Genomic DNA, 15,088 nt, shown 5'->3' on the forward strand with positions numbered 1-15,088 from the left:
ACACCTGAACTCTGCCACTTTTCTTGAAGTAGGAGTATTGTTTGAGCCCAAACATTTCAGAATCTTAGGACTGTTCACTTGTCTTGCAGTAGTGCATGGTAGACCTGTGGATCCATGAAACTGGCTGAATGAGGAATATCCAGTTACCTTTTAAGGATTGCCTTGCAGCAGAGAATGATGAAAACAGACCATAAGCATCTTGTTTAGAGGTGAAAAAATAGTATATGGCACCTAGCTAAGCCATGTTTTCAGTGCAGCAATTGTAAGCTTACCAAAAATGCTTAAGGTTAACCAAGATCCAAGATTTCTCTGCAATTTTGCCACTTGATTTTCCCATTTTTTGTATTCTTAGCAGAAATGCTTCGTATTGCCGGAGGAAGCCGAGGATGAGAATGTGTCCTCCATTCAATGATATCTTGCTTTATTTGTACTAGTCTATCTCAATTGTCTATGAATCACGTCTTGCGATCTCAGCAAGTAGGCACTGCTACTACCTCGAAGATGCAGGTTCCTCCAAAGGCAGAGTGGGAACCTGTGTATGGCTACCGGGATTCTCTAACGGTGGCAACTGTCACCAATCTCAAAATGCCCAAACCTGTTGTGTGTACATTCCACTCATTAATCAGTTTAAACGATCAATCTATGTTCAGATAATATGATCTAGTGGGACAAAAGCCCACTTCCCATGCATATTATAGCTATAAAAGGAAAATGCCAAACTAACAAAAGACAGGCCTATCTGGCCTTGTTGATTCTATGCCTTTTTTTTTGTTTAACCACGGATTGTGGGGTAAGAAAATGCTAAACCTATCTAAATGGATCTTCAAATTATTAGAAAGTTAGGTGTTCTTCTTTTTGGATGGGCAAGTAGGAAAAGCTCCTTAATACTAAACTGCAGGTTGTGTAGTTTGGCACAGCTAAAAGGAAGAATAGCGCTTGGAAGTCCTACTAGAATCTCTATTGCAGCATGACCATACCATGCCAGGTGATTGGGTTTAATTATTCCTTTGCGTCTTGCCCTGTACATTATTAGTGCTGTATGTGACTTGCCCTTTGTTTCCACTTCCTCTGCTGATCTCTTCCTACCCTGTTCCCCCGCCTCCCTTTGCCCATTCTCGTTTCCGTTCATTTTAGCTCCTTGTCCCCCCTACATTTGAATTCTCTACCTCTCTGCTCCATTTCCTCATACCCCTCCTTCCGTTCTTAATTGAAATCTCATCTTCTCCATCCCCCGTCCCGCTAACCTCATTACTTCCCTTTTACTCTTCCTCTGTTCTGCTTCTCATTTACAGTCCTAGGCAAATTGTTCTTATTGTTTTTGATGCTTTGTCTCATGTTTACAATTGCTTCCATTTTATTCTAATGTATTCTTGTTGCTATATAAAGCGCTTTGGCTTAAAGCGCTCTATAAATTAAATACAAATGCATAACTTAAGATGGGCAGCTGCTCTTCAAGATGGCTATGCCTTGTTTGCAGCTACCAACTGCTCTTCTTGTAGCTAAAACAGTACTTAACAAGAATCGCAAATATCTACCTGCTTGTTGCCTTCTTTTTGCATTATATTTTATCTAACATGGTATGCGTTACTGCAACTCTAAATTTAGTATTTCCATGTTTTTGTAATTTGATATTTAATTGTACGTTTACTACCCGATCCATGCAGGTAATGCGCATGACTTTGTCAACATTAAATTGGCGACGGCGTGAAATGGTGCGGTGGTTGGTAACCTGTGCAACAGAAGTAGGTAAGTATTCGTGATGTGGCACCTCTCACTAGTTAGCATTAAGTAACCATATGTGTGCATTCCCTGCTTTGTCATTTAATTATGCAAGGTTCCAATTGACTACGTTTTCTGTGAAAGCATCGCCTAGTCACGCCTAGAAACACTTGCATACAGGCGCGTTATAAATGACTTGTCATATGCCACACTATCCACTGTTTTGTGGCACAGACCATCCTCCCAGGCATGCATTCATATATACATACAATTCTCACACACTTGCAAACCTGTTTAGTTTTCATTACCAGTTAACCTTTGAACTCTACATGATGCTGCATACTCTGCTGCTCTCTTGGCCTCCAGCTCCCACACTCCACATAACCAGGAACTAAGAAGCAGGGAGTGATTCTGACATTCGCGGAGAGTGACCCTTGCTGTTGAGCATGGGCATTTACAGATTTTGGGCAAGCATTGTCAAATGTCTGCTTATCACATATTAGGGGATAATGGCGCTCTAGGGTAACCTTAAGTGTAGAAACTCGCTAGGAGTAGAGTGCTGGGGCAGTGCAGATTAATTAATTGGTGGTAGGGTATACATAGTCCAGGAGACTGAGAAGGTTGCATAGGGAAAGCTTGAGTATGGAGATGGCGGATGGTGGTGCTATAACTTCAGGCAGCTGTGGGCAAAGAGAAGATGGATGCAAGAGACTTTTCTTTTGTCATTTGCTTAGTGCCTGTGCAGTAGACTAGTGTGAGTTTAAAGCATGAGCGATTTTACCAAATAACCTGATGTGAATGCTCTGTAACCGAACACAAGGCCTTGTATGATTTTGTGAAATGTCAACTATAGGGCACGGAGGTGAAGACTTGTTGCATTTAAGCCTGTATTTGACTGTGAGGGGCTTGTTTTCAGTTTGTGGTTTAAAGGAAGGCAGATTCTTGCAGTCTAAGATATGTTAAGTGGATCTGACTAAATGGGTCAAACGTATGTTGTTGTGTTGGTTGATCAGACTTGTGCTTAGTTTGGGTTTGTCTAAGAAGTGTCAGATGGCTTCAAGAACTGTCTGCTAGGTAGTTTAGAAACAGGTTTTACCACTTGGCTGACTCTACACTGCAAGAATGTCTGACTAGGGGGAATCCCTGGTCTACTCTGCCACCTGCTGTGGGCTCCCTCCACACTAGCCCAGGTTTTGCAACTCCCCAGCTGTTCCTAATGCAAGACCAGTGATGGGTAACGCTAGACCCTAAACCTCTAGACAGCATGTCTGATGAGAACCTAAAAGCAGTAGCTTACTCTTACTACCCTGAGATTTACAAAGGACAACCTATGCTCCAGCATTGGATATTTCATAAATTCACATGCTGTGAATATTTCCTGTCGTCGGGCTGAGTATCCTCGGTAACATAGAACAGTTAACACTTAAGCTGAAAACTTTGTCACTTTTGTGCTCGCTTAGTCGTTTTGGGTCATACTGCCCACAGCCAATAGGAACACCTCACTTAGCTCCTCTGTCGGCCATCTTCTGATTTCTTACCACACGTTAGTGTAAGGAGTCCTCAAAAATCATCTCCAATATTTCTAGGATTTAAAAATGACCTTTTCACATTTTTCTACAAAAAAAGATATATTTTTGGCATTCACTCGACGACCGGCGTTAGCAGTGACAGTACTAGCTCCATAGACTGTTCCTGCCACTTGTAATCTTAGACGTTTGGTCTATGCAGTTGGGCCTTCCTCCATGGCAGATGAATCCATGAGGAAGAGCTTGTTCAAGTCAAGGTCTGTGCCCCCTGTGGACTGAAGAACGTCTACGTGGAGGATCACCACAAGACTGCCTCTACTGCCTGCATCCGCACCATTTTATCAATGACTGTGAAATCTGACTGTCATTTTCAAACAAAATGCAGAGTGATCGTAGTCTTGTCGCATGGCTCAAGGACGCCGGTGAGGCCTCTGACTCTGCTTCAGTACGGAATCATGCCTTGTTACGGCAGGGTGAATCACCTCTGATAAGAGGTCCAAGTCTTACGAGGTCCAGGCCATCAGCAAAAGGAGACGCAAGAAAACCTTCGGCGATGAACCAAGACACTCGCAAAAGGACCATTCTTCACCAAAGTCAATGCCCAAGAGGTGTCGACAGGGAAGGAAGGCCAAGGCCTTTTCCATCGCCCCAAGCATGCAACATCATCCTAGTCCACATCCAAATCTGGCAGCCACTCTTCGCATTCATCGTCAAAAGCCGGCCTGTCGTCGATCAGAGGCAAATATGTCGTTGGCGACCAAGCCTTCCTCCAGGTCATCTACCCCAAAGCCGACAACACCGTCCACCAGCATCCAGTCGACAAAGCTGTCCTCGGCCACGACTCTGACTACTACGCCTTCTACAAGCACCACGACTACTGCATAATCAAAAAACCTCTTGCAGCATCTACAACAGCTACTCCCTCGTTGACAGGAAACCGTGCACCTTCTCATCGGGTGGTTGCCACTGTGACTGATGTTGCCGACACCCATACCAGCAGTGTCTGCTATAGAAGCTCGTACATGAGCTTCATACCCTAACCTTGGGGTGGCCGTGTTACTGGGAGGTAATATTGTATCGGATCCAAGTCCTACCCTATCGGAGACCGTGGAGGAGCCAGCGGACACCACCACCATCTTCGTCGCAACAACACACAACTGCCTCCCAGAAGGCAATAAAGTTCACTGCGCTATGAGGCAAGCCTCATCAGATTGCCACCTTTATTTCAGCCCAGGGCAGTGTGCCTGTAATGCAGCCAGCTTCAGTACTGCATCCACAAAGAAATGTCACTGGGCATTATATCTACCCTTGACCACACAGGTGGCAACCTTAATACTGCCTGCACCACCCCGGTTCCAATGCCTCCTAGGCATCCCAGGGACCTCCTGGTGACACCCCCTGGCCTGACAGGCAGGGTGAACACCTGCCATTTACTGCAAAGGCGGTTCCTGACCTGTTAGACGAGGTGGTTGAGACGCATTTGTCCCACACAGACACATTTGATGATTGTTACGGGTGATGGGGAACCAAATGTCATTGCGCTCAGGGACTCTCCCCAGGATGAGGTGCAGGCCTTTCATGTCCAGAGTGGTGATATACGGCCTTGCCCCAGAGGAGCAGTGTAAAGAGTGTGCTGTATCAGTGCAGCGAGCAGCACAGGAAATATGTAATGTCCACCCCGCTGTTTGACCTAGTCTCCTTGCCACATCCTGCTACTAACCGGTTCAACAAAAAGTGCCGGGGCCTGAGTGCTGCCACCTGCCTCTGCACCCAACCCACGCCAGACTGTCTTTGCAGCGGCCAGGGAAAGGTCTACTAACCCATCATCCTGGTCTGTCCCTCTGGAAAAGGAAAGCAAACTCCTTGATGCCTTCAGCAAGAAGGTTATTGCCACTACCACAGCCACAACTATCCAGGCAGTAAATGCTATGCCCATGCTAGCACACTGCGACCATGAACTATGGTTCAAAAGGGGTCCCCTGCTAGAAGTTCTTTCTGACGACAAACAGGAGGCCATGGACTTCTTCTCTGAGGGAAAATTGGCATTGGACCATGCAATCACTGGGCGGACATCGCAGAAACTGTCTTTTTCTGCCAGCTAAGGAATGGAGCGATTCTACGCGGATGGAGTTGGCTAAAGGCCACAGACTTTAGACAGGATGTCCAGTCCAGAGACGTTGATATGCCCTTAAACAGATCTGCCCTTTTTGGGGAAAAAAAGGTTGAGGACTTGCAGTCAATCAAAAATAGACACAAACTGCTCGCTCTTTGGGCAGCCTTACAGCAAAGGTACCAGTCCTTTCGTACTGGCAAAGGGCGCTATGGCAGGACTTTGCAGGATAACCGCTCAACATACCAGTCCTCATCCTCTAACGTACTCATCAGGGGACCAATATAGAAAGGTCCCAGTCCTACAGGGGTTCGCAACAGTGCTGTGGCTCCTCCCAATCTAGAGGCAATCGAGCAAACGAACATGACCAGCCCATGACAGTCCTCGCGCTTCAGCTCCACGGTGGGAGGACGACTGTCGAAGTTAATCGAAGAATGGGCAAACGTCACAACCGACGAATGGGTGCCATCCCTCCACTATACACCGGACATTCACCCCGCGCACAAACCAGAGAAGTTGCAGCGCCTCTTGTTGCAGGAAGTGCAAGCACTTAAACTAAAGGGTGTATTGGAGAAGGTTCCAAAGGATGAAGTGAGCACAAGCGTCTACTCCTGTTACTTCATGATAAAGAAAAAACTACTGCACAGCAAGTCAGGGGGGGTCGAGGCTCATACTAGATCTTGGGGTGTTCAACAAGTTGCTCTAGGCACAGATGTTCTGCACTGCAACAGGTGTTGTCCCAACTGCAACACAGATTTCTTGCCGTCCCTCAACGCTGACTATTTTCATATCCCTATTCTCCGTGCACACCGGCGCTACCTATCTTTTTGTGGTGGCAGGAGTGCACTATCAAAAGCCCTTCCATTCGGCCTGTGATCTGCTCTGCAGACGTGAACCAAATGCCTGCGGCGGAGGGGCATCAACATCTACCAGCGTTTAGACGACTGGTTGGTGAGAGCCCCCCCTCCTATCCGCTGGCAGAAGCCAACACTGCAACCACCATTCAGTGTCTGCAGCAACTGGGTTTCTCCATCTTCCCCAAGTCGTGCCTGGTCCCATCGAAACAGGCACTCTATCTTGGAGCAAGACTCAACACCAGTCTGCAACTAAAAACCCCTGCTAAGGATGCTGTCGTGCATCCCATTGATCACCAACTACTGGCTACACATGAGGCCGGTACAGGAATTCCTGGATGCCTGTTGGATCCAAGCCTCCGGGTCCTGGGATGACAGTATAGCCCCGACACTGGCTTTCGGGACTAGTCTTCGCTGGGTGCAGGGTGCACCCTTCAGGTTGCCACACCATCAGGCCACCATAACTGATGCTGGAGGGCTGGGGCACCCGCTGTCGGGACTAACACCAGAGGCCTTTGGTTGGAGGAAGGAAAGAGCCAGCACATCAACCTGTTGGAACTACAGCAATCTTTTGGGCTCTTTCTTCCCCCTCCTGACAGGGAAGGTGGTTCGGATTTACACCGAAAACACAACATCAATGTTTTATGTCCGAAAGCAGGGAGGGACGAGATCCCCACAGCTTTCCAGGAAGGTCCAAGCTTTGTGGCACTGGGCTCTGGAGCACAGCATGTTCTCATAACTCTTCATCTAACGGGGACTCAGAACACTCTGGCGGACTTCCTCAGCAGGGATTACGCTCTTTTTACGAGTGGGAGCTGCACGGCTATTGGCTTTGCCTGTTTCAGACGTGGGACACTCCAGAAATCAACCTTTCTGCCACCTACGACAACAGTCGCTGCAAGACCTTTGCCAGCAGCTTCCCCCATCGTGAGCCTGGGGGATGCCTTAATTTCTGTATGCAGCTTCACCCCCTCACCCAATTCATCTGGTGACTAGAGATCTACACACCGTCAGACTGTATCTGTGCAAACTGATATTAGTAGCAACTGCGTGGGCGAGACAGTTTTACTACTTCCCCCTCCTTGCCCTTCAGAGGACACCGATAAAGCAGTGCCCACACCAATTGCTCCTGTCCAGCAACCAGGGGGTCGGTGCTGCACCACGACCCGGCCTCCCTGTCTGACAGCCTCTCTTGTGTTCTTAGAGTTCGGGGCTCTGTCCCTTCCTCAAGATTGCCAGGAGGTCCTGGCCAGAGCTCCGTCCATGAGGGCTACAAAAACAAGTGGAAACGTTTTCAACAGTGGTGCAGGAACCATCAATCTCTTGCGTTCTCTTTTGATGCTAGCCCGGTGTGGCTTGACATATTCTTCCATTAAGGTGCACCTGGCAGTGATCTCCAGGTACAACAGCTACACAGGGATGCTATCCCGGTGAACCCAATTGGCTGGTGATGGAATACCTGCGTGGGCTGTTACGATCTTTTCCACCGTTGTCGCCCTGCTCCGTCATGGTAGCTAAATGTGCTGATTGCATGGCTCATGGAGCTACCCTACGAGCCTATGCACCAAGCATCCATTAAACATCCTTCCTCAAACAGCATTCTTGGTGACCATCACATCAGCCAGGTGAGTGAGATCCAGGCTTTTTCATCCAAGCCGCCCTACTTGACACTTCACTAGGACAAGACTATTCTGCATACTAACCCAACCTTTATGCCAAAGGTGCCATCCTCTTTCCATCTTAATTAGCTGGTGGTTTTGCCAGTATTTTCTGGCACACAGACGGCCTGAACCCTGCACACGCTGGATGTTGTGCATACCCTCAAGTACCATCTGTCACGTACTAAGTCTTTCTGTTTAACTGATCAGCTGTTTGTTTCATTTGAAACTTCGGGGCCTGGGAAGGCTCTCTCCAAGTCCTCCATTTCGAGATGGATTTCGGCCTGCATGTTTCTGCCATCAACAGGCCGGCAGGACCTGGGTGCATGCCACCAGAGCAGTGGCTGCAACTACTTTTTTTTTCTCCAGAATCCCGCTGCCTGACATCTGCCATGCAGCCACCTGGAGATCGGTGCATAAATTTAACCATGTTCTACTGTGTCGACAGATTCCGCATAAGAGTCTAGAGTAGGCCAATAGTTTCTGCAGAACCTTTTTGCATGAGGGTAGTAGGTCACCAGTGATTTATGCTGGGAGCTTTCCTCCGCCGATGTGTATTGTTATAGTACTGCTTTATAATCTATTTACGGCATGTGAATCTATGATGGTTTAATGATATGATCTGATATGATGTGACATTTATAACGCGCCTATACACAAGTGTTTCAAGGCGCGAAGAAGGAATATGTTGCTTACCTGTAACTCTGATTCTCCAGCATTGGTATCTTTCAAAGATTCACATGCAACCCTATTTTGGCTCTTATTGCCACTCGCATGCGCTTGCCAAAATCTGAAGATGCCGATGGGGGAGGAGCTAAGGGAGGTATTGCTATTGGCTGTGCGCAGTATGACCCAAAGTGACTAATAGAGCACAAACGTGTCTTTTCAGTTTTAAGTGTTCTACTATTCCCTCCTTTCTGCCTACCTCCTTTCACCCGTTCTCTCTCCCCCTCCCATCTTTTTCACCTTCTTCCCCCACCCCCTCTCCCTCTAGTATGCTCCACCCTTTTTTTCTCATAGGGGCCCTCTGTGGCCCGTTACAGCTGGTGTAAGCTGCACACATCATCCTCCTGCAGCCCAGGTAGTCTGTGTCCTTGCTGGTGGTCTCGATTGCTTGAGGGGAGTGGGAACTCTGTTCAGTCTGTGCTTTCACCATGTTACTTCATTCTGGTGCTGGCAGTTCTGCTTATCCTCTGCGCCCTGAAAGATCAACTACGACAGGTTAGGAGGAGTCTGTGGCTCCTCCACCCTGCCCCCCTCCAAAATGCGGACGAGCCCCAGACCCTGTCAGCGGTGGTGCTACACCATTGTGCTGATCAGGCTCTAGATGATCCCCCCGCCTCCTACCCACTGCACGACATTTTGGGCTATATTGGTTCTTCCTGGCTGACCTACAGAGCTGTGGCTGGAGAGAGCAGGGCACAGACCTTCACAGCGCCTGTCTTCGCCGTTAACAAAAGCCCTTCAATTACTAACTTAAAATCATTCCATTGTTAGCACATGCATCATCCATATGCATCAATTTTTCAACAATTTAAATTGTGATGTGGGGTTAGTACTTGCATGCCAGGGGATGATTGTGGGGGGAGGGGGGGAGGGGGAGACCACTCCGTCTCCTAGCTGTTCTGCTTTCAGATGTAACTGAGTTAACTGACATTGAAGCTTCACCAGAATAGTCATTAGAATGCATAAAGAAGTTAGAGGGGGTGCAGTATCCAAGTTAACCCTGCCCATCACCAGTTAGCCCACAACCCCCCTCCCCGCCAACCACCTTGACATGTAGGTTTTGTTGCGCCCCTGCCTGTCAGGCTTTTCAAGTGTTCAGCTCTTCGCTCTATCATAAGACTTAAAGCAACAAACATCTGAGGGAACAGTGATAAAAGTATTGTCACGGTTTACTGCCATCGGATTGTCCTGTGATCTTGCTGCTAAAAGCAAGTCTAATTCACACCAAGGCATCCAAAAAATATGCAGGCTTCCGGTGCGATGAGCTGCTGCTGCACGTTTTTCTCCTATTAAAATAGAACTCAAAGGGATACCTGTAAAGCTCCCAACCCCTTCAGGTAAACCATATAACTTCAATCAAACATATGGGTTGGAAGCACTGAGCTTGGAGAAATGAGTTAAATCAGACTCTACTCACAGTCTAGGTCCAAACACATTATATATAAAAATAATTTTTATTATTACAAAAATAAAACAACCATAGAAACTATATAGTCCACCTTAATGGGACAAAACCTCTCACAACCACCTTTCATACGCTTACATACCAACTCAAACTCTCATATTATCCACACTTCTTTCTGGATTATATAGTTTCTATGGTTTTATTTTTGTGATAATAAAAATAATTTTTATATTATGTTTTTGGACTTAGACTGTGAGTAGAGTCTGATTTAACTCATTATTTCTCCAACCTCAGTGCTTCCTGTTAAAATAGTACATTTCGTTTTTTTCTTTTTTTTTTGGAATGTTCCCATACGCAATCCTGCATTTCAAAAAGGTTTAGAAAAGGAAAGTGAGAATATTGGTCTGTTCAAGCGAACCAATCCTTTTCAGCACTGCTTTTGTTCCCAATGGACTGGTTTATCTCAGGCGCACCAAAAGACAAAGTATAGCGCTATTTCGGTATCCTCTCCTGTTTCCAGTACTCGCTGACACTGGACACAAAGTATTCCCACCAATGACAAATCTGGACCTCCCCCACCTCGAATTGTAACGGGAGCAAGAAAGGACAGGCATACAGGAAATGGTGATGAAGAAGCCACCATTTTGGGTCAATGCACAAACGATGGTAGGACACGTCCACTGCCACCAGCCATATGTGTATGCTTGTCACTATAACGGGCATATTACAGGAGCAGTAAAAAAGGAGATACAAGGTAACACCTCAGCACTCCACATTGGGTGGTCTGTGCTGATCTCACAAAAGGTAAATAAAAATATACAAAGGAGAGCCCAAAGGGCTCCCAGCAACACTGCACAAAAGGTGCTGTGTACTGCATAAGTGAAACGCTGATGCCTTTAAAAAGTATGGAGGAAAGCAAGACTCGATAAACCAAAGTATAAGCACAATGAGCTGGGTTCCCATAGTCGGAGCAAAAATGAATACGTTCAAAAAGGCTCACCTCATTCAGGAGAAAAAGAAAAATATCCAGAAATCCAGCAAAAGGTTCTGGGGGGTTCTCACAGGTACAGGGTATTTGGAGATTATTCACTACTCTGCCCCACCCCAAGCAGTTTTTATCCATCTCCCGCTCATTGCTACAAAGATACTAGGCCAGCAAGGAGAAATTCATAGCCTAACTCCCATCTCTTCATTCTGGCTTTATTTGGGAGGCCGGTTTAAGAACCGCTTTACATTTTGTGTACAATTGTACCAGTAAGTGACAACTTTAATCTCCAGATGTTGTATTTTTGAGTTTTGTAATGTGCTTGCGAGCAACAGTGCCGCTTCAGAGTGCATGGGACCAAATAAAAGGCGAATACCCACAGTACATTTGAAAAGTTATTTTTATTTGCTCCAGTTACTCTCCGAAATTGTCTGTGTTCTTTGTGTTTACATCCTTTCTTTGAATCGAGTGTTGATGTTTTCTTTTTTCAACAGGTGTTTATGCACTGGACAGTATCATGCAGAGCTGGTTTACACTCTTCACTCCAACAGAAGCCACTAGTATTGTTGCTACAACGGTGATGTCCAACAGCACCATTGTCCGTTTGCATCTGGACTGCCACCAGCAGGAGAAACTGGCCAGCAGTGCTAGGACGCTTGCACTTCAATGTGCCATGAAAGACCCGCAAAACTGTGCCCTTTCTGCACTGACCTTATGTGAAAAGGATCACATAGCTTTTGAGACCGCGTACCAAATTGTTCTGGATGCTGCTACGACTGGCATGAGCTACACGCAGCTTTTTACCATAGCACGGTATATGGAACACCGCGGTTACCCCATGCGGGCATACAAGCTGGCAACTTTAGCCATGACTCATCTCAACCTGAGTTACAACCAGGATACGCACCCTGCCATTAATGACGTTTTATGGGCTTGTGCGCTCAGCCACTCCCTTGGGAAAAATGAGCTAGCGGCTATTATACCTCTGGTGGTCAAAAGTGTGAAATGTGCAACAGTACTTTCAGACATTTTGCGCAGGTGCACTTTGACCACACCTGGGATGGTGGGACTTCATGGAAGGAGGAACTCTGGTAAACTGATGTCGCTAGATAAGGCCCCATTGAGACAGCTTCTGGATGCCACGATTGGGGCCTACATCAATACGACGCACTCGCGGCTCACACACATCAGCCCTAGACATTATAGTGAGTTCATAGAGTTCCTTAGTAAGGCCCGAGAGACCTTCTTAATGGCTCACGACGGACACATTCAGTTTACACAGTTCATCGACAACTTAAAACAGATCTACAAAGGCAAAAAAAAACTGATGATGCTGGTTCGTGAACGGTTTGGTTGATGAACATGTCAATCTGAGGGCGGGGGTGGGAGGGAACGGGAGAGGTGAGGGAGGGATATTTGTTTTTACTTGAGCCTGCCTTTGTATCCTTTTTAACTTAAGAAAGAGAAAAAAAATCCAAAAAAAACAAGAGCCACACCGGTATTATGTGTATAGTTCTATTGAGTTTGCGAACTAAAAATTGTCCTGTTGTGAAAGTTTGTATCTATTTTTTTCTGTCCTTTGTGTGAGACGGAGGTGAAAAAAGGTTTGGTTTACACTGAGTATATGTTGTCAAGTGGCAAAAGCCCACATAGCTCTCCTGTTCCTTACGTAAACGTTCACAGCCTCAAAGAATCGCAATGGCTTTAAAAAAGATTAAAATAAAAACCAAACAAAAAACCTCCATCCTGTGACAAGTACCTCGAATGGATCCAGCTTTACTCCTTTGTAACTCATCCTTAACATTTCAGCATCTTTAAACCGACCAACGCCAACCTGAAATGCTAACTACTACTTTAAAGGCTGACTACGTGGCTTTGCAGTGCTGTTAATCCTGAAGCATGGCACACAACGCTTGTGCATGTGGAAACTTAGCGACTGTCAACATACATTCTCAGGGATTTATCAAAACGAAAAAAGAATGAGAGCATTTATTGTACTGTATATATTAAAGTATATGTCTGAATATTGAAAAGTATAACATTAACTAATTTATAAGAAATATTCTATGTAATGCAAAATACTTGAAGCTGCAGTAGCTTGGTTTTAAACAAACAAAAAAGGTGAAATAACATATCAGAAGGACTAGACGTGCGCCTTGCTTTGGGGGTTGGCTTGGGTGGTGAAAGTATGTGCTGGGCATTTATGCAGAGCCACCTTTTCTGAATGCATGGCTGGACAGATCTACTGGAGAAATAGGAATATATAATATGCATATTATATATTGTATACACAAACACATGCTTGTACCAGGCGCGATAGTAAATGGGACATCAAAATACACAGCCAGCGCAGCAAGCCTTAGCATTAAGAATACAGTAAACCAGAGTGGGAGTTGTGCCTCCTTGCTTGGAACACAAGGGACACTATCACAAAACAATTGCGAAATGATTGAAATGAGATATTCCTCCTTTGCAGTGAGCTTGTAAGCTAACCTACATGCACAAATAACAGTGTATATAATGTATATGTTCCTTCATATATATTATATATATTCTGCATAGGTATTTTGACTTCGTGCAGGACCGAAAGTTGTGGAGGTATGACTGTTCTACTTTTTGTTTTTCTTCTTTTTTTTTTTACACATTTTTATTTTTCTCTAGACTTAAACAAAAACAGCCTTCTATCTTGCCTTGTCTTAATGCTTTAAAATAACCAAACTGGAGATCTAACTACCAAACTGTTCATTATATGAAATACCAACTTCGGTTACTATTGTGTCTTTAATTTAGCTGAATGGTTCTGTATCCTTGTGCTTTTTTCAAGCGGTTTTTGTTTTGGTGCATAAGTTGTCTAGTGTCTCCTGTTCCCTCAATTAGAGAACATGCTAGAGGTATGTTTGTAGGTATTTTCGTTTAGAAAACAATTTCATGCTCTCCATTTTATTTATTATAATAGGTAAAAAGGTTGTACTTCATCACCCATGTAAACATGTCCATGAAGTTGAAAGTAATTAAGATTTGATACACTGATATCAATTTATTTATGTAACTAAATCACTGTTTTATAAACTTGTTAATGATCAACAATTTTTTTTGTTTTGATTAAAATTAGTTTTTTGAAAGTTGATTCTGCTTCCTTTCATGTCTGCTCATGCACTAAATATTTGGAGTTGCCATAGCTCGGTGGCAGCTTGTTTAAGGCCATAATACAAGTATAAGGCACCTATATCTATTCTCCGGCTTCCCAAAATAAATTTTGCAAAAAAATGTGCCTTTCTCTGTTGATTTGTATAACTGACTGCATTTGTCGTGAATGAGGATTGTTGCCATCGCAACCAGACATCTGACACTAATCTCACATTTCTGTGGATGTGTATTGGTTTTGTTCTGCTGCTCATTCTCTAAGCACCACTTAGGGCAGAGGCGTGCGGCCGGTATGAGCATGCTGGCTGTATTGGCTGATCCAAGCCCACATTCTCAAGTACTTTGCTTCACCCCACGCTGCCACCTTTCCTGGCTCCTGCTCCTCTCCTGCCGCCTCTACACACTTCATCATTGGCACTTGCTATAATAGACTCGTTAATGGTTTTTTAATGTGTCCCAAAAAGCAACCTTGGCAAGCCTGCTTCTGTCAAAGGATGCTACTTTTCTGTGTTTGTTGCCACCAACACTGAAAATATACTTTCTCTCATTGGAGCCGGTTCTCGAAGGTTAGTTTATTTTTCTTCCCTTTTTACAAGCTGGTAGGACCTGTCTTGTATTCTCGGCTGCTAATGGCAAGAATCCTCTTGGCAGGCTGGCACTGTCGGTAACAGCACTAACTGTCCAGGTTAATGGACGCTTGCTTTGCTAAAGCCCTTCACTTGGTTGGCCTGCCGCCTAGGGGGGGAAATGGCATCCTTGTAGTAAATGAGCAAACTGTATATGCTAATTATAGCAACCGTGTCCTTTATCAATTTTGGTGTCTGACGACTAACGGACCTGATGGTCTATTAGTTCAGCATAATCCGAACTAAGGCCACCTTAATTATACAGAGGATAAACATTAACCCTCCCTGATGGAACCCCTGTAACTTGGGAGCACACCCAGCTGACTCGCCTCACC

The 15,088-nt window shown here is 45.4% G+C and overlaps 1 protein-coding gene across 1 annotated transcript in view; it reads left to right on the plus strand.

Moving 5' to 3' along the window:
* ZSWIM6 (zinc finger SWIM-type containing 6) overlaps positions 1-14,110 on the plus strand; it is a 402,232-nt gene extending 388,122 nt beyond the window's left edge. Inside the window, exons 13-14 of the mRNA XM_069627333.1 lie at positions 1,665-1,746; positions 11,478-14,110. Coding sequence (XP_069483434.1) covers positions 1,665-1,746; positions 11,478-12,340 — 945 coding nt within the window. The 3' untranslated portion in view covers positions 12,341-14,110. The remainder of the gene's footprint in view (positions 1-1,664; positions 1,747-11,477) is intronic.
* Positions 14,111-15,088: the final 978 nt, after the last annotated feature.

The sequence above is a fragment of the Ambystoma mexicanum genome, chromosome 6p (genome assembly GCF_040938575.1).
Source record: "Ambystoma mexicanum isolate Mex_15411 chromosome 6p, UKY_AmexF1_1, whole genome shotgun sequence".
NCBI lineage: Eukaryota > Metazoa > Chordata > Amphibia > Caudata > Ambystomatidae > Ambystoma > Ambystoma mexicanum.